The sequence below is a fragment of the Chionomys nivalis genome, chromosome 5 (genome assembly GCF_950005125.1).
Source record: "Chionomys nivalis chromosome 5, mChiNiv1.1, whole genome shotgun sequence".
NCBI classification, from domain to species: domain Eukaryota; kingdom Metazoa; phylum Chordata; class Mammalia; order Rodentia; family Cricetidae; genus Chionomys; species Chionomys nivalis.
Genome location: NC_080090.1, coordinates 2,330,907 through 2,351,444, shown reverse-complemented (window position 1 = coordinate 2,351,444; position 20,538 = coordinate 2,330,907). Strand labels below are relative to the sequence as shown.

Below are 20,538 nucleotides of genomic sequence, written 5' to 3'. Positions count from 1 at the left end.
TGTTGTTCTGTCTCAACGAATCCTCCTGTCGCCGCATGCTGAGTATCTGGACTTACAGGTGCTCAGTAGTGTGTCCAATCACGGCTTGCTTCAGTTTCTATGTGGTCCTGAGGATCAGGTTAACTCACTCTGTGCCTGTGAGTTTAGATTTGTGGCCTTTATACTTTTGACCTCTGTTGCTTTGAAAGGGCTCATAAACTACTTCCTTGGATATTCTGAAGAGATGGGCAATAAAAACAAAGATGCCAAAGTCATTTAAATGGTGGGGGGAGGTGGGCACTGAGTGGCCTTTTTGGCATAGGCAGGCAGTCATGGGCAGGGTTTCCAGATCCTTCTGTGACCAGAGCTGAGACTGGCAACAGACACGGTGCATGTGTTCAGCAATGGGGCCCGTTTTCCGTCATGGACTGCTCATAGCTCCCTGTTTATTATAACCTTAGAGCCTCGCCTCTTGAAGTCAGATTTTGTTTTATGTCTATCCATATCTTATTCTCCAGGCTCCATAAAAGGCTGCTCTCAGAGTCCCCAAATGAAGCTTACAGACTTTGACTACTTGAGATGCAGTTAAGGCAGATTTGAAAAGATCCTAAAACAGGCATTTCAAATTGATAAAATCATAACAGTGATATCTTCAAACTACCCTTGATTTCTGGTTATGTGAACAGGGGAAATCCTCCAGGAACTAGGAAGGCGGGCCCTTTCGTGACAGCTCACACTCACCATGGCCCACTGGAGTAGGTAGACAATGGAGAGGTGACTACATGGGGTGACCTTGTCTCTGGAGACTAGGCTGGCCAGCTTCAGCAAGCAGAGGTACAACAGCCAATTCTGTTTGAATTTCAGATTAAGAACACACACACACACACACACACACACACACACACACACACACACATTCTAAGTTCCTACTAAATGCTCCCACTGAAAACTTACTGTTATAAGCAATTCAAATATACTAGGGTGTCTCACTGTTAACACCTCTACCCTGGCCTCTGTCCCTATGAAATGTAGGCTATGTGGGAGATAGGAATGTATGGGGACCACTGAGTGGCCATCCCTCCCTTCCACCTTTTCTCAGCTCCTCTCTAAGGAGGCTCCTCTCTGGCCAGCCCCCTCCATGTCTGTCTTCTGTTTGGAAATAAAAGCCTTCTCTCATTGCTCCCCTCCCCTCCGGCCAACCTCCTCTCCCCACAGTACACTCCCAAGCCCACTCCTCCTGAGGTTGCTGCAGGGAATCAGGTAGCTATGCTGCTGTAAACTTGGGGGTGCTGGTCTGCTTGGACATGCTATTGTTTGGGGGAGTTACGTTTTGGACAGGTTTGGACTGGCTTTGGAATGAAAGCTTTCTCCCCTGCCATGTTCTCACAGAGACTCCTCCCCCACCCCATCAATTCAGAGGTTAAGAAGCCCATCAGGTGAGACTTCAAGACCTCAGACAAACCAGGGCTGAAGCAGGATGTTAAACGTCAGCAGCAGAGGGTGTGAGGAACCCCAGGACACTGCTCAGATACTGGAAATGGAAGCCATGCTCCCCACACCCTGCTAACACAGACAATGGTCTTTAGCAGCACCCCCCATAACCAAACAGATGTCATAAAAATAGGGCAGAGAGGGCTCTTGCTTACAGACTTCCAAGAGAGTCTTACAGCCGAACATTCACGGTTTAGCTATAATGCATGGGAAAAGGAGAGAAACATTGACACAACAATAAACGAGGGGCGAGACGGAGGCGGGTGGTGCCACAACGCCATCTGCTATCATTTGGTGCAGAGAAAATTAATTTTTGAAGGCATTTCATTTAACTTTGCGATACCTCACAGTCTGACATCTGATTATTTCAGCTTCTGATATTTGCCTTCTTCCCCTTAAATCTAAGAATGGTGGTGGGCGGGGAGGGGAGGAGGGCAAGTCTAATGGGAGGATAGCTCCATGGCAGGTGGATGATGTGGACCCAGGCAAGCAAAAGTCACTCCTGGCCACAATGAGACACCTCCCATCTCCACACCCACTTCCAAAAGACTTATATGTGTTACCTTCCAGAGCAAGGCACCGGGGTGGGCTGGATGACCAGATAAGGTTGTGTAAGCATTCAATGTACTCAGAACCCTCGAGTTTAAATCCAGGGAAGCAGCGATATGCTATCACAGTTCCCACGGGGAAGGAGGTCTGGAACTCCGAGATGTTCACGTAGCCATTGGAAGAGGCTAGAGGTCTCAGGCAGCCTGTGAAACGTCAAAGAAAGATGAAAAGCTTTCACTAGGCTGCCTTTGCACACATGTACAGCAAATGGCACAGAGGTACTCTTTGGGATTGTCCCCTGGCCAAAAAAAAAAAAAAAAAAAAAAAAAAAGCATTGCAGAGCACTGCAGACTTGGGTTATATGTAGACAGAAGTTTCCTGGGATATCTGAAACGGTACCACAAGGGTCAGATAAAGGGTTAGAGGGGAAGAAGGGGACAAGTAGCATATGGATTGGCACATCCCTAGCCAGGTGAGGCTGTACCAAATGGAACCCCAGCATCACTTGACGGGCTTTTGCAAAGCAGTGGTGCCCAGGCCCCATGCCCAGGACGAGAGCCTGGGGGTCATTATGTGTTTATGAAGCTCCCCAAGTCGTTTAAGGTGACCTCAGGGATGAGGGCCACTGAGGCACCCGAGGAGGCAACAGACATTACAATGGCTAGTAGTTTGTGACTTGGCAGGTTATATTCCATCACGGGACAGAATCCCGCTTGAGCTGGTACTACTACATTTCTGGATATCTGGTTTTAAGTAAAATAGGTTAAGAGTCTTAAAGTGTGCTGGTCTTCAAGCTGGAAATTTCCCCAGAGGGTTTGACAGACACAGACTCCAGCTCATATATCTCAGCAGGTCTTGGTGGAGTCCAAGAGTCCAAGGATATGCAATGCTAATGGCCAGGTGGGAGGGCCTCTGAGAAGCACAGTCCTATAATGGCTCTGTGCACGAAACAGAACAAGTTGTGTGCTATCAGAGAAGATGAAAAACTGGACCCTGGCGGCCTTTGGTCTTGAAGACTATGCTATTCCTAATGGGACAGAATCCTGAGTGTACCTTTCCTGCTGTCACAGAACTGTAGTGAGCTGAGTCATGACACTGGAGGGCACAATGACATCACAGGGTGATATTCTTCCAGGGGGCAGGCATGCGTGTGAAGCAAACAGTGTATAATGAAAACACTCGCTTTTCTGTCTAGCTGTCGAGCACAGAGTTTGGAGTCTGTACACAGCAGCAGGTGGCCAAGCCCTCCTCTAGAGCTGGCTATCTTAGACACAGGTTTTTCTGATTTTGTTTTTTCGAGACAGGGTTTCTCTGTAACTTTGGAACCTGTCCTGGAACTTGCCCTGCTGACCAGGCTGACCTGAACTCACAGAGATCCGTTTGCCTCTGCCTCCTGAGTGCTGGGATTAAAGGTGTGTGTCACCACCACCTGACTAGACACTTGTTTTGAGGGGCTCTCTCAGCAAGCTGCTGTAGTGCCTGTATACCAGAGTGAGGAAAGACAAGAGAGGCACCAGAGGTGCAGAACTTAGGGACAGTCACTCACAGTTTCAATTGTGTGGTACCTACCTCACTGCTATGCCTTAGGCTACACAGCCCCACAATCTGAGAAGGCCCTGATCCAGAAACAGTCAGAATGTTTTCTAGACCTTCCCCTCACCCCTCAAAGCAGCAGAACTCAGCATCTTTTCACTTCATCTCATGGTTTTCTCAATCCCTGCTATCTCGGTGTGTGTGTGTGTGTGTGTGTGTGTGTGTACATGTGTGTATGTGTGTGTGACAATATTACATGTGTAGAGGTTGAAGACTGATGTCAGGTATTCTCTCTCTCTCTCTCTCTCTCTCTCTCTCTCTCTCTCTCTCTCTTTCTCTCTCTCCCGTCTCTCGTCTCTCTTGAGACAGAATCTCTCACCGTATCAGGGGATCACTGTCTTGGCTAGGATGGTTGACCAAGAGTTTGCCTTGTCTCTGTACTCCAGCACTGGGATATAATGCTTGCCACCAAGCCAAGCCCAGCTTCTGTGGTCCTGGAGATCCTGACTCAGATTTTTATGCTCGCAGGTACTTTACCAGCTGAGCCATCTCCCATGTTCCCTCCCTTAGATGATTCTTAATCTTCCTAAGCTAAAAACTGGTCATGTTTGCAGCAAAAGTGAAGAGAAAGAGTCAGGAGGAAGAGTGGAAATCAGGAAGAAATGGAATCAGTAACTGAGAAACAGAAGATAAATCCATTCACAGGGACAAAAAGAAGGTACTCGGGATGCTTACACAGTTCAGCTGGCTGACACGGTACCAGGAGGGCCCAGCACTCCTTGCCATAATGGGGCTCTAGTTCCAAGCTGCGTGTGGGGAGATGCTGGGCTTTCCCAAATCATAACTGATTCGAACCACAGTGATCAGGGCCGGCACACACTCTCCAAAACCTTAAGTATCCATTAAAAAAAAATGGCCTCTGAGCAGCCTGCCCTCCACTCCTCCTGAGAAGATGGCAGGAGCTATAATTTGTGCAGCTAATCAGCACTGAGAGGGAAAGATACGCTCACTCTTGGTTGGAGACAGCCCATCCTAAATATAACAGTGGGGAACAGGCTTCAACTCAATAGTTCAATGGGATTTCCATTTGCACTTCTAGATAATAGAGAGATGCCTACTGGAGCTTTAGCCCCTGGATCTATAGGTGCAAATAAAAGTTCTAGAATGAAATGTCACTCTTAAGAGCCAATTACAATTCACCAGGGGGCTCGGAGAGGTGCCAGGCTGTCTGCGGCAACTCCGAAATCCTTCGTTCTGTGCTGTGCCAGCCAGGCGGCCAGAGGAAAGCTGGCGGGGCAGCTGCTGGCTGGGTGGCTGCTGGCGGGGCGGCTGCTGGCAGGGCTGTCTCTAGCAGCAATCACACACAGGACAGAGAGTTCTGAGGAGCGACAGCAGGGCTGGGGCCTGTGGCATCGGAAGTGGCACATCTCTTAAGAGTAACCAGCTGCAGGCCCGGTGACGTGGGCCTATCGTTCCAGCTGTTTGGGGGACTGAGACAACAGCAGCATAAGTTCAAGGCCTGTCTGGGTTATGGAGTGAGTTCAGGGCTAGCCTGGGCAATTTAGTGAGACCTTCTTTCAAAATTAGGAGCAAAAAATGGGAATGGAGCATAACTCACAAGCATGGCGCTGAACAGCATGGTGAAACCTTGGGTTCAAATCCCAGTAATACCGTAAAGTAAAAATAAAAAGAAGAAGGATAGCCAGTCAGTGCTCTTGTTACTGACCTAGAGAAGTCATGTCTTGAGGAGAATTTGAGAAAGGAAGAGGGACCCAGGTTGGTCAAATAGAGCAACAGTGAGGTACATATCTAAACTCTCTAAAATAACACCCTGAAAGGCCACAGGGAAAAGAATTCCTAAGGAACACAGTGTATTTAAGCAATCAAGTGGGAACTGGGAAAGAATGAGAGGCGGCAGAGAAAGGATGTGGAGAAAGCAGGGCTGCAGGGAGTGGCTGCAGTCTGAGGTGACTTTCTTCCCGTGCCTCCAGCCCTGGAAAGGATTAGTGTCTGGAATGAATCTGTGGCTAATGATCTTTATTTGCATGAGGCGCCCAGCCCAGGCGCCAGTTGCTTGTTTGGTAGACAGTCTCTGGACAGATAAATAAATCCATGTCTCTTTTAGGGCAGGCTAGGGACACAGGCCACAGGACAGAGTGTGACGGCTGGGCTCCTCCTCTGTCCTCCCAACTCTGAACCCTTCATTCCTTCATAGGGTCACAACTCTTAAGCTCTCGTGTAGGAAAACAGTCTATTTCTGAGGATGGGGCACACAACGCAATATCAGGGCCTGCCAGTTGTGATTCCCCAGCACCAAGCTGACATTCTTCTCAACTTGAACATGCTGGGGCTTTTGGAGCAAATCTGAATGGCCCTCCTTCTCTCTCAAACTATGAATTATGCATTGTTTTTTGGTCCTTTAGATCAAGTCACATGTCAAAAAATAAAATCAGAATTAATGTGAACTCAAGGGCTTATTTTCAAAAACAGGTTCCTCTGTACACGGTGGCTGGGGCAAATATGAAAAATGTGGAAGGGTAAATATTCACTGGGTGGTTTGGACGCGTCTGAATGCGACTATTTCTCTGCTTTTCATGCATTATAAGAAGGGATACTATTGAAGAGAAAACAGTCTCTGTAAGATGGGCTCGCTATGTCCTCACCACTACTGAAGAAATATTGCACCCTGCAGTTTCCACTGAGCAGACAACAATTCATCCATGCATTCACAGCCCAGCTACAAAGTCTCCAAATTATTTTTAATTTATTGTTAATTACTATTGTTGTTGTTCGTGTGTGTGTACGCATGCATGTGTCTGTACATGTATGTGCGCATGCTCTTGGGCACACATGTGCAAGCCGGAATGCCTATGATGGTCAGTGCAATCCAGAGACCAAACTCAGGTTGTCAGGCTCATAAGCGAGAGCGTCTCCCTGCTGAGTCCCTTCAAGAGCCCAATTCTCCTTATTCTTAAACTATTTTACAGTTTTCTGTGGAAAGGGAGTGATGCCCAACATACTGAAGAATAAGGTCTCTCTTGTCTGGGCTGGGAAATCTGGGTATACAGTGCTGAGTCACCATAAGGAGCAGTGAGATTCTATGAGAAGTCACCAAAAGAAAGGCCGGGACCTGGGAGGGGGTGACTTTGTATCTTTCTTCCATAATCTCTGTGGCTACATTAGAGGATCATGTACGTGCACCTTCTTCAATGAAGTCACGACAAGTACAGTTGACAGCAGGGACTCCCATCTCCTACCTTGACAGATGGGCAGGTTATCCCATGTTCCATCATCACGACATAATGAAACCATGTTGTATAGGTCAGGGTACCGGATCTTGAATCCCTCATGACAGGTGATGATTAACTTATCTCCATGTCTATATGTCTTGTTATGAATCTCAGCATCTTCAATTTGGGGGATGCGGCAGTCTGCAATAAAAGATGAATGTTACTTTGTTTTGCAAATTTAAAATGTTAACTGCGTTTGCAATGAAGCTCTCATTTTCAGCCCTGGTCTCAAACTATACAACAAACAGATACACGGTACTTCATCTGTCACCAGACTCAGCTGACAATGACAAGTTCACAGCCTGTGTTAGAACTAACAGGAAGAGGGACCCAGTGTGCAGGGTCCCTCATAAAAAGAACTTTATCTGCCGCCTCCAACCCTTCCTATCTGTGGTAGTTCGAATGTAATTGGCCCCCATAAGCTCATAGGGAGTGGCACTTTAGGAGGAAGTGTGCCACTGTCGGGGTGGGCTTTGAGGTCTCCTACACTTAAGCTATGCCCAGTGTGAACTCAGTTCACTTCCTGTTGCCCATGGATCAAGATGTAGAACTCTCAGCTCCTTCTCCAGCCCCATGTCTGCCTGCACGCTGCCGTGTTTCCTGCCATGATGATAATGGGCTAAACTTCTGAAACTGTAAGCTACCCAAATTAAATGTTTTTTTCTTTATAAAAGTTGCTGTGGTCATGGTGTCCTTCACAGCAATTGGAACCCTACCTAAGACACTACCAGACAGCTGATCTTCTGAATAATTCTGGAAATGAACGAAGAGCTGGCTGTGTTTCCGGCAGGCTTTAACATGGTGTAGCCTGTCAGGCTGGTTGCTGCAGTCACCCAGGCATGGTGCAGGGCCTCAATGAACACACACCATGTGCAGAACAGCACGGAGACTGAACTGTCCTTGCCTTTGCTACCAACACTTCCCCGTCTACACTTTGTGCTCTTCAAAGAACGCTAGGCCAGCATATACTCTTGCCAACCTCCTAGAGTTCAGGGCAGTCGGGCATACTCTGTGCTCACACGGAGTGATTGAGACCAAGTGAAAAGGACAATGAAAAGGAGAAACAGGAGAGAGTTAAAGGGGCAGTGAGGACATGCAACAAAATGACAAAAGCACATTGAAGAGTGCAAAGACGAGCTACTTCCACAAGTCACTGTAGAAACAAACCGCAGTGCTCCTCACTGCCATGCTGGAACTCTCCTCGTCCTACCCCTGAGCACCTCACAACAAGTCCCCTCTGGTTCAAGTCACATCAACCACTGTGTGTTTTTCCCCATCTCTCTTGAGTACATCTCTGTTAAATGTTTCTGATTTTGTGTATATTATTTTAGTGTTGGGGATGGAAAGCAGGACACAGTGCCTTCTAGGTAGATGTTCTATCTCGAGGTTTTACAGCCAGCCCTGAGAAATGCTTCTAATCTCCAATGCACAAAGGTTTATTACCTGGCGATGGGCTATACTTCAAATTTCTGGATTCTTAATTTTTTAAAATCAAGGCGAAAATCTAGGGGTAGTGTTTTTCCAATCAGAACCTTTCTCCAGAAATTCTTCAATGTGCTAAAGGATCTTTGGCTTCCGAGCTGCTCCCCTGAGTCTACGAAATGCACAATGTGGCTGGAACAGCATGAACAAGAGTCCTGTTCATGAGGATGCTTCAGCTTGGAATTGTCAGCTCTGAGCCACCGAGCCCTGGGAGCCCTGATACAGGTAGAAAGGGAGGGTTCACAGTGGCTGGCAGCTGCTAGCTTTGGTTATTCTATAAAGGGTCCATCAAGGGCATGATGGGGTTGGTGCTAGGTTCTCTAGAAATAGCATGGGGCAGGGCTCAGCAGACTGCAGAAATCAAGGCATAAAATATGGAGAAGGCTCAGAGAGAGAGAGGAGCAGAGGACAGTCACTGCTGATCATCTGTAAGTCCAGGCATATCTTTATCTTTGCCACCACTAACTTGAGAGCTAGATCTGTATCACTTTGGCATAGGTCTTCCCCAACATATTCCCATTTCCGGACTCATTTGCACTCCTGGTGAAGAAGAACTGCAGGGAAGGGGCACTGTCTAAAGTTCCACCAAGAAGAATTCTGGGAGTGCAAGGCCCTCGGAGCCCAGTCGGCTGATTTGGGCACACCAGGGTGTCCTCGCTACAGTGGAGGCTAAAGAGCTGTCTATTGGCTTCTATTTCGCCTCCCATCCACTTTGTATCAGTCTGTGGAAAAGAATGCTCTAACTATTCAAGCTTCACCGATAGTTTTCTGAGTTAAAATAGCCTCATTTCTTCCAAATCAAGCCTAGAATAGTCACAAGGTAACTGACAACTCTCTGCACCCCAGCGCTGCCTTCCTCTTAATGGAAAATGTGAATTATGTTTTTCTCAATGGCACTAAGCAGAAATTATGCGCAGCAAGTAAAAACACATTTATCAAGGCATCTGTCTGTAAAATCTCAGTGTAAACAGTTCTTGCAGTGGTAATGTATATGTCTAAACAACCCTCCCATGATGGGCTTTAAATGTCTTTAAAAATTAACTAGCATAGTCAGGAGGTGGCCAGTGTGGGCAGTAAAGCCAATGGACAGAGTGACCACCTGGATATTACACACAAGTTGATAAAGGCTGGTCAGAGGGAGAAGCTCCCAGGCCTGGCTCACAAGATTGACTTTCCAGTCTGTATTAAGATTAATGTGGGATGCTTCTCCCAGGTTAGGTGTGCTGCAATGTGTGTGTGTGTGTGTGTGTCTGTGTGTGATATACTCTGATCAAAAAAAGAGCCTGTATGGGGTGATGCAACACCAATCCACTACATGGGAGAGCCACCCAGCAGTAAAGCTTTGGAGTTCAAGTCCTCCTAAAGTCGAGAACACAGACTGAGATGTGCTCGAGGACCAAGGGGAAAGCTGGTCCAGGTCAGCTCTAACAAACCTTCAACTTCAACAGAAGGAAAGGTCACTCACCCCCCTCTCTGACTGCTCATGCACACTGGGTGGCATCCATTTCTCCCAGAAGGAAGGGTAAGACAGGGCCTGGAATAAGTATCTGCCCTGAGGAGCTTTGGTGACGGTAAATAACCACCGACCTCATTTCTAGGAAAGGAATCAGAACCCTGAGTATCTGAAAATATATGTCTAATCTCTACTAATGCTGCTGAAGTTTTACAGAGGAATACGGATGTTCCTGGGATTACACATGAGCAAGACACAAAAAAGCTCACTGTAAATGGAAAACATTAAAAGATGAAAATGAGGCTGAGGAGAGGGCTCAATCTGCAAAAATGCTTGCAAGCCTGAAGACCTGACTTCAGTCCTAGAACTAATCATCACCACCACCACCATCATCATCATCACCACCATCATCATCACCACCATCACCATCACCATCATCATCATCACCACCATCATCATCATCACCACCATCATCATCACCATCATCATCATCACCACCATCATCATCACCATCATCATCAACATCATCACCATCATCATCACCACCATCATCATCATCACCACCACCATCATCATCATCACCACCATCATCATCACCACCATCACCATCATCATCATCACCATCATCATCACCACCATCATCATCATCACCACCATCATCATCATCATCACCATCATCATCATCACCACCATCATCATCACCATCATCATCAACATCATCATCACCATCATCATCACCATCATCATCAACATCATCACCATCATCATCATCACCATCATCATCATCATCATCACCATCATCATCACCATCATTGTCATCATCATCAAAGCCTAATGGGTGAGCTCAAGGCCAATGAGAGACCTTGCCACTCCTGGAGGATGACATCCAAGGTTGTCCCCTGGCTTCTACATGCCTGTGCATGCACATGTATGTGCATCCCTCCCCCAGCAATGCATGCACACTACATACCCTACTGAACCTCCCAGATCAGCGACCCAGTGCAGTGTAGTGTAGTTCACTTTTCCTCCCTGTCTTGCAGTTGAGTAGAAGCTGCAGTTTGCAGTCCTCGACCAGCATCAGAATGGAATCCCACACTATGCATCACTAACCCATGAAAACACAAAACTCAATATGTGAAGGGAGCTTTCTACTGAGTGGGCATCGCTCCTACATCATGGGAAAGGCAAAGCATCATTAAGCTGAACCATTGTTAAGCCAGGGACTGTTTGTCACACAACTCCTAGGCCACAGATTCACCCATTCAGAAAAAAACAGACAAAGCCACTGCAAACGTATCATTAGCAAAGACTGGAAGCATCTGTCAATATTTGATTCTGTCACACAGAATCTGGCCAACAGTTAGGACTCAGGTTGGCGAGCCATAAATGGGCACTTTCAGGATGTAGCCCAAGGGGTATCAAAGCTTTCCATTCTGAAAGCCCTATTTCACCAGCCCACCACGGCCATTGCTGGACACTGAACCTATTAAAAACAGACTTGGTGTCATGAACAAGTCCAAAAGGAGAGATCCTGAGGCAGTGTTAATTTAGTAGAGTAGTCAGCAGAGCAGTCTCAGGGGGCGGGGGCAGGTGCAGGACAAATCAAAAAAAATTTTTTTAAATGTTAGTTATATGTAAAAATGCAAAACCATTCCCAGGACCATGAATATATGATGCGCAGATACATATGAGCCTCACAAGCCACATCATTGTGCTAAAGGCTATAAATGTCTTGCCGTAAAGAATCTGACGTACATTCCCATGAACTGGCATCTCAAAGCTTACTTATTCACCTTCTTTTTTATTCATTCATTCATTCATTCATTCATTCATTCATTCAGCAGTCCAGTGTGTCCTAGGTGTGGGGGACAGAGACGTCCTCATTTCCACTCTTCCAGCATTTGCATGAGGGACGCTTCTAGCCGCAAAATTAAGAGACAAATGAGCTAGAAAATAACAGGCGAATCTCACGACTGCGGTGAGCTCATAATGTGGTGATAAGATAGGGAGTGACTCGGGGACTCATTTAATTCGAGCAGACAGGCAAGGAGCCTCTGAGGAAATGACATTTATTAAGCTGAGACCTGAATGACAGCACAGATCCAATTACACATGGATCTGGGAGATTTCAGGCAGAATGGTTAGGTTAGCACAAAGGCCAGAAAGGAGCTTGGGGTCCTAAAACACACCAGGAAAGACCTGTGTGTTTGGAAGATAACAGCCGATGGAGCCAGGGTGGGGTGGGGGTGAGGACCAACCACACAGGGCCTGATAGATTAGGACAGGGAATGGGGTTTTATTTTAGTGGGGTGGGACACTATTAGACCCTAAGCTTGTAGAAGAGTCTAAATTATATTCTCAAAAGGTTTGTCACTTGTGCAGTGAAGGATGAACCTTGGCCAAAGGTATGGTTTTATCTTCAGGTTCTGGAGTGTCCTGCCTGAGATAAGGACCTTTGCTCACCGAGTAGAGTCAGGCATGCTAGGTAGTCTATGTGATTTGGGACACCAAATATCAGTTCAGCTTCCTGGTGGGACTGGAGACCAATATCAGCCCACAGTAATCAACACTGTCTATATGAAAGAACCCCAATAAAACTCCGGACACTAACACATGAGTGAGTCTCCCTGGTAGTGGATACACCATCATACCCTGCTGCTTGACGGACAGGCACTGTGGGCACAGCTCCACTGGGGGTTGGTGGCCGTGACTCCTAGATCCTGCCCTACGTACCTCTTCTCTTGTGAGATTTTAACCTGTGTGTCCCCATTGTCATACACTTATCCACAGGGTTCACAGTTTTTCTAAGTTATGTGAGTCTGACTGAATTACTGAACTTGAAAGGGGCCATGGAGATCCCCAGATCTGCAGGCAATGTCAGATTGGAGGAGGCTGTAGGACCCTGAACTTTGCACCATTGGATGGTATTTTAATTCATGATCTACTGGCATCCACCCACTAGCATTGCTGCTTCATTCAATACAACCCAGAGAGACTTCCCTGACCACTGGTTCACTCAGGGGTAGGCTGCAGGAGTTGAATGGAATCGGTCCGGGCAAATGATGTCATTATAGACAATCAACATGGAACCAGGAGAGGGAGAGGTGACAGCTATTGCTGTCCAGAGGGAGCTGATGGAAGAGGGGGTGCTGACAGAAAAGAGGGGGCGTACTGTGGAATTACTAGTTCCCTGCCTGAAACCACTAAGAAAAACATACAGACACAGACAGACAGACCCGGTGGGTGTGGGTGTGTCAAAAAATGATGGTAAGAACACTTCTCTGTGATTTGCTACTTAAAAGTACCCCCCTTTAAAGACTTTTTTTCTTTTTTGAGACAGGGTCACTTCCTAGCCCAGGATGGCCTATGACACTGAGCTGAGCTTAGTGTTATCTTTGTATTTTTATATTTACAACTTAGAGAGTGGATATTAGCCATCCATTCTGCAGGGCTAGAATGTTACACATTACATATACTGGAGTATATATGTGACATTCACAAAGACTGACCACACTGGAAATTCAGTCTCAACAAACAGCCAGTGACTAAAATTACTGAACATGTATTTGAGCCACAATGAAAATAAGATAGCAATGAATTGTTACAAAACTCCTATGTTGGAAACTGAGTAATATCCTAAATAATAAAACCATAGCAGTTTTGAAAGCTGCTTACAAACTTCCTGTTTACTTAGGTAATATTATATCCTTCTGGAGTCTTTGCTAAAGTTAAAAAATAGATAGTTAAAATTAAAGTTTTCCTTAGTTATGATAAAAATAATGTAAATATAGTATAATATAGATGTTGTAACTGTAATTCTTACTTAATACTTGTCTTGTTATGTGTAGTTTTACTATGTTAAAGTTAAAACCTTCCTTTTTATTTAAACAGAAAAGGGGAAATGGTGTGGGAAGTCCTTTTGTGTATGTTTTGCTTTTATTGATTAATGAATAAAGCTGTTTCAGCCAGTGGCTTAGCAAAGTAGGGCAAGGCAGGAGTTCTAAGCAGATAGAGAAGGAGAGAGTAGGTAGAGTCAGGGAGAAGCCATGGAGCCACCAGAGGAGAAAGATGTGAGCTGCCAGCCAGAACCTTGCCAGTAAGCCATGAGCCTCATGGTAAAATATAAAATAATAAAAATGGGTTAACCAAAGATATAAGCACTAACTAACAATATGCTTAAATGACCGGCCAAACAGTGACTTAAATAATATAGTTTCTGTGTAATATTTTGTGATCTGGGCAGCTGGGAACAAACAACGGCTTCCTCCAAAAGTAATGTATAGTATGCAAATAAATCTATGGTTATACATTTCTCTTTAAGCCTAAACACACACAGAAAGTTCAGCATGGTTGCTCATACCTGCCAGTAATCCCAGCACTCAGGAGGCAGAGGCAGATTGGCTTGGAACTCTATGGGTTCGACGCCAGTCAAGGCTACACAATGAGACTCAAGAAACAAAAACATCTAAGTATACACAAAAAATTAAATACTTAAAAAAAAGTCAAGAACCCACACCTTAGAGTTGATTAAGCAAAATTTGTTGACTGGTTGTTCATATTTTCCATGTTATGTTTTTATTGTAGCTATGAGTTTGTACTTAAAGTTCTATTGAATTTCGCTTTGTAAATATTGAGGTATGTTACTAGATATATATAAATTTAGGGTTATCCTTTAGAACTAAAATTAAGAATTCTTAAATGGTCAGAAAATGGATAGGTGATTAAGCTTGAAGAAAGTACAAGGATATAAATAATACAGGGTAAATGATAGGGAGATCATTAACAATAAAAAAAAAACAAAAGCTAAGAAGGACCAGCAAGATCAAGTATTGGTGCTTTGAAGTCACAATCAACAATCACTGATAGGATTTATCAAGAACTATATAGTGCACCCAAACATGTAAGGATTAAAAAGATATAGCATTGGCAGCCTACATTAAAAAATTAAAAAGTCAGAAAAAAAACATGAAATCAAAACATCTGAGAATTTAGATGAAGTCAAATTCTTCAAGTAAGGCAAGAAATATTATCATTTACCCAAATCACCAAGTTACACTTATATAAAACATCAAGAAAATTCAGTTTAAATCAGAAAGGCTTCCCACAAGCATCCTCCAGACCCAGGATACTTCTTGAATTCTGCTGTATATCTGTGGGAGATCAGGCAGCAATCTCACTCACACCCGGAGCGAGGAGGGCTCTTCTGCAGGACAGCAGCATGTTTATGGGGCAGCCTCCCTTGGTTATTATACCAGTGGAAAGAATGCACAGATGGGAAAAACATTCAGGACATGATGGAGGAAGGTCATTTGTCAATAAACAAACTGCCTTGGCCCATTTGATAGGCTACCCCTTAGGTGGGTGGAGTAGACAGAATAGAATGCTGGGAGGAAGAGGAAGTGAGCTCAGATGCAAGGCAGCTCCTCTCAGAGACAGACGCCATGCTCTCCTCTCCAGAGCAGACGCGATGAAACTCCAACCCAGGATGGACGTAGGCTAGAATCTTCCCGGTAAGCGCACCTGAGGTGCTACATACATGAACAGAAATGGGCCAAGCAGTGTTTAAAAGAATAGAGTTTGTGTGTCGTTATTTTGGGGCATAAGCTAGCCAGGCAACCATGAGCCGGGCTGTGGGAAGAGGCCCGCAGCTCATACTACAAGGACAACCCACCTCAGCAACACGGTGCAGAACTCAAGATCAACACATCAGCCAACATAATTCAAACACATCACAAGTACGCCGACTTAACATTCAATGATCAACCAATGTGACTTGAATTTAACAGAATAAAGGAGAGAATTACTACCTTACTAGACATGAAAAAGCATTTGGTAAAATTTCACATCTACTTGCATTAAAAAGAAAAACTCTTAATAAGCTAGGAATTAAACAAAATGCTGCAGTTCAACAAGGGACATTATTAGAAAAGTATGTACTGTAAAATCTAGAGGGCATCGATGTGAGATTGGGTTCCCGACTGGAAGGCTCACCCCTGACACAAACGTCGGATGCTGCACTGGGTTTCCTGACTGAAGCAGGACCCCAGTAAGAGGATACTGAAAAGAATTATCTAGGAAGAAAGAAGAGTTTTAGTATTCAAACATGACATGATGATGCACATGGTAAGCCCCATAAGAATTCACAAAGACAGAAGCTGGAGAGATGGCGGCTCAGCAGTTAGGAACACTTGCAGAGGACACAGGTTCAGTTCCCAGCACCCACATGGTGACACACAACCATCTGTAACTCCAGTTCCAGGGGTTCCAACACCCTCTTCTGTCTTCCACAGGTATCTTCTGATCTCCAAGGGCACCTAGCATGCACATGGCTCGTACACATGCACGCAGGCAAACTCTCACACACTTCAAGAACTTACAAATATAAACAGTAAAATAAATGAGTCAAATATGTATGAATTTCTAACAGATCAATTTAAATAAACTTAAAACTTTTATCAAAAGTTTAGATGAAAATCTGAATTCTAAATTCAAACAAATAAAAGACAAGACCTCCATATAGAAAACAGTATTGAGAAGAATTGTTAAGGACCATAGTAAGTAGGAAGAACTAATATTGCATAGGTCTTATTTTCCCAGAATTTTAACTATGATTTTAACTATTTCTCTTTTCTAGTTGCTATGACAAAAATACCCTGACAGGAAGTTCAGGGGAAAAAGGTTTATTTTCATTATGACACCAGTTTTTGGTCAGAGCAGGGAAGTCACAGAGGTCACAGACTTGAAGAAGCTAGTCACACTCACAGTCAAGAGCAGAGAGAGGATGAATGCAGCATGCTTACTGCTCAGTTCCCTTGTCCACTCTTAACACAACCCAGGACCCAAGCCTAGGGGATGCTGCCATCCACAGTGGACTGGGTCTTCCTACATCAATTAACATCATCAAAGAATCACCTATGGACACCCCCACAGGTCCACCTAATAAAATCACCCATGGACACGCCCACAGGTCCACCTAATAAAATCACCCGTGGACACGCCCACAGGTCCACCTAATAAAATCACCCATGGACACCTAATCTGGACAGTTCCTCACCAAGACCCAGGTGACTCTAGACTGTGTCAAATCACAAAACCCAACAAAATAACATTCAGAATTCAAACTTGTTTCGACAGTTGCTGTGCTCATTCTATGATTTATATGGAAACATGGAAGGCCAAGAAGAGCCAAGGCAGTCTTGACAGAACAGAGAAAGGGAGTAAGGCTTGTGTTACAGGCATTTAAGAGCAATCACAGGGCTGCAGTCATGAAAACAGAATCACATCCAGCGCAGGACAGACAGACCAATAGAACAGAGACTGAGCTAGGTCTTCCATCTCCTGACATATGGGGCCATGGAAATCAGGAGGGACAGTCATTGCAATGAACAATGCTACGTGTATTATATATAAACCAAGAAGGAGAGTTAGAGGGCTAAATATGAGGGCAGGAGAGCAAGGTTCTGAGATTACAGAAGACAATGCCTGTGTGTGTGTGTGTGTGTGTGTGTGTGTGTGTGTGTGTGTGAATGCATACACAAGCACAGGTGCCTGTGGAAGCCAGAAGAGGACATCAGATTCCTCCTGGAGCTAGAGTTACAGGTAGTTGTGAGCCGCCTAACGTGGATGGTGGACTCAAACTTGGGTCTTCTGGAAGAGCCTTCTCTCCTGCCTCGTGAAAACATTTTTTTAACATGACAAAGAAAACCTCCACAGAACTTTAGCATAAAGAAAAAGACTGATAAATTTGACTGCATCCACAGTAAAATATTCTATGCATCACACTGACAATAAAAGAGCAAAGCCTGAAGCCACAGAGCAGCTTTGTAGCCCCTACAGTCAACAAAGGGCTTGGATTCAGTGTCTATAAAATCTCCTAAGAATCAATACAGAAAAGACAACTCATCGATGAATGGTTAAGCGAATTAAGCAGACACTTCACAGGAGAGAATCACGAGCTAGCCAATAAACACAAGAAGGTTCTCAACTCTATTACTCACCAGGGAAGTGAACATTAAAGGTGGGAGACTCAGGGAGTGGCAGACATACCTCCCAAAGTGGGGCTGGGGAGACTGAGGCAGGAGGGTCCTGCACCTATGACGCTGTCTCAATACAAAGCCAACCACCCAACCAAAAGCAGAGACAGACTCCCAAACAAGCATCCCAGTACAAAGTTAGAGGGGGCACTGCATGCCTGCCAGATGGTTAAGTATTGCTAACATTAAGGGGCATGTTCTGTTTGTGGAAGTATAAACTGGTACAACCACTTGAAATCATTAGCAACATCTATTAACACAGGATATATGCATATCACCTCGGCAGCTCTATGCTCTGGTACAGAGCAAGTAGAAATAGAAGATTATCATTTGTCAATAGGGATGTTCTGATATGCTCACTGCGCTATTTATAACAGAAGACAGTTGGAAAAGTCTAAAACAACCACCAAAATGAATCTCCAAATGATGACATGTCTATACGTTAGAACACCAAGAAACAATGGAAATGATGCAGCTGCAGCGGTGGGCCATATTGCGTGTGTATTTCATAAATATAAAATTAGTCAGATCTAAAGCAATGCTTACTCTGTATGTAATTCCATGTACATAAACTCCAAAACTAGGCAAAAGGACATTCAACCTGAAATAACATATTTAGGAATAGTGTGTGCTTTGGGATTAAACATCTCAATCATGAGAAGTGATTGCCACCTCTCAGAGGGAGGAAGGAGCCTGGAAATGAACTTCTGGGGACACCAGCAGTGTCCTGTTTCCTCCCTGGATGATGGCGATGTTGGTGTTACCTTGAGCGTTTTCACTGTTTTGTTTCACGAACTTTCCTATTAGCTCACCAAATTTTGCAAATTTAAACGAAGTCATAAGGACAGCAAAATGAGTCCAGTAAGGAAATCACTGACGATGCTGCCCCGTTCCCTACCTCACCCAGAGCTGCTGGGTCTGGAGGTGGAGCTGTCTAGGACATGTCTATGGACTGTCTAGGGACAAATGATTCTCTGCGTGGGGATGAAGCACTGAAATTTCCAAAAGCATAAAACTTTATTTGCCAGAAAAATTTCAAGACGGTAAGCTGACCTCTTGATGTAAATTAGAGAAACTGGTGCAGGTTCAACATAAAGGTAAACTGTGATTTTTTTCTTCATATATGTGGATGTACGTGTACACGTTCATCTGTGCAAATGCACATATATGCTGAGTATGCATACACATGCATGTGAGGATAGAGCTTAACTTCGAGTGTTCCCTTCTATTTCTCACTATTATCTATTATTACTAAAATTATATTATTATTATTTTTATTTTGAGACCGAGTCTCCCACAGAACCTGGAACTTACTGATACAGAGAGATGGCTAGCCCACGGATCCTTTTGTCTCCACCTCCCCAGTGCTGGGATTACAAGCACAAATCACCATGCCTGGCTTTTTACATGGGTACTAGGGACCCAAACTCAGGTCCTCATGCCTGTTCAGCATGCATTTTGTCCATGGAATCATCTCCCCAGCCCTTTCTGCTTCTCCTGATTGAAAAAAAAAAAAAAAAAAGATTAGTTATCTTATCTTCAAAGAAAATTTGAGATCAGTTTCCACTTTCTGGAAAGTAGCCTCATATGTAAAAAGGAAGAGATGGGAAGCATTGGGTGATGCAGAGTAGGCTCAGAAGAAGCATTAAAAACAATTTCAGGCCTGGTAGTAGTGGCGCATTCCTTTAATCCCAGCATTTGGGAGGCACAGGCAGGTGGATCTCTGTGAGTTCGAAGCCAGCCTGGTCTACAGAGCGAGTTCCAGGACTGGCTCCATAGCTACTGGGAAACCCTGTCTTGAAAAACCAAACCAAGCCAAAAACAATTTTATGCTAGGCAGGTGCTCTTCTTTGGTGGTACCGAGTACAACAATCTCATGACCTTATACATGCTGACTGGGTCATTTGCCTTCTGAGGTACTTCTCCCAGCTAAGAATGGGGTTCAAAGGCAGTTCTCACAGATGGATGACTTACAGCATCTTTACTCACAGACAGAAGATCTAGGGCAAGCCTCTCAAGGGGTACCTGAGGCCCAGCTGGAGAATCACCCACATGTCCAATTGGTTTAGATTCCAGCCTGAAAGATGCTTAGGGCACGGTGCCTGGAAACGTTCACTTTTTGTACCTCTGGGGCAATCAGAGGCTAAGAAGAACCATCTGAGAAGAAACCAAAGGCCAGTGCAGGGGACCAGGGAGACAGGCAGCATCAGTCAAAACAAAAGATGCTAGCCAGGAATTGACCCCAGCAGCTGCGTTAGCTAAGTGAAATTGGACTCTAAACTGAGCAGGTCTGCACTATGAGGCCTTTGCTTTGCAGACCCAGTAGGGGCTCTGGGGAGGTCTCTATCGGTGCTGATGGGACTCAGAAAATGGAGCCTGGAGAGCCTGGGTCAGGCTCAAACCACTCCATACTGGAGTGAGAGAATTGGGTACACAGTGACGGGTTTGAAAGGAATCCCCGGGGAAAAGCCCTGCATTTTTTACAAATAGCCAATCTAACTCTGGGTTGTTGCAGGTGTGAGCTTATGAAAAATTATTGCTTTCTGCTTTTTCTGCTTTCTGGGGGAATCTCCATCGTCAACGAGGTGTTCCATGTCACCATCAATCATCGTGTGACCTTTCCACGTGACCTGACAGGGATCAGAACACGTGCTGATGCTGAGACTCTCCATTTACCCGGCAATTCTGATTTAAAGCTACCCCACCCCCACTTGCGGGAGGGTCCTTG

At 45.0% G+C, this 20,538-nt stretch overlaps 1 protein-coding gene across 4 annotated transcripts in view; it reads right to left on the bottom strand.

Annotated features, from left to right (window-relative positions):
* Positions 1–20,538, bottom strand: part of Susd4 (sushi domain containing 4) — a 127,698-nt gene that overhangs the window by 33,334 nt on the left and 73,826 nt on the right. For 3 of the 4 annotated variants that reach the window (XM_057769305.1, XM_057769304.1, XM_057769308.1), the window contains 2 exons: positions 6,810–6,983; positions 2,035–2,222 (listed from right to left, as the gene is read on the bottom strand). In XM_057769305.1, coding sequence (XP_057625288.1) covers positions 2,035–2,222; positions 6,810–6,983 — 362 coding nt within the window. Of the gene's footprint in view, positions 1–2,033; positions 2,223–6,809; positions 6,984–20,538 lie in introns of all 4 variants that reach the window. The other variant, XM_057769306.1, reaches the window with a different exon arrangement.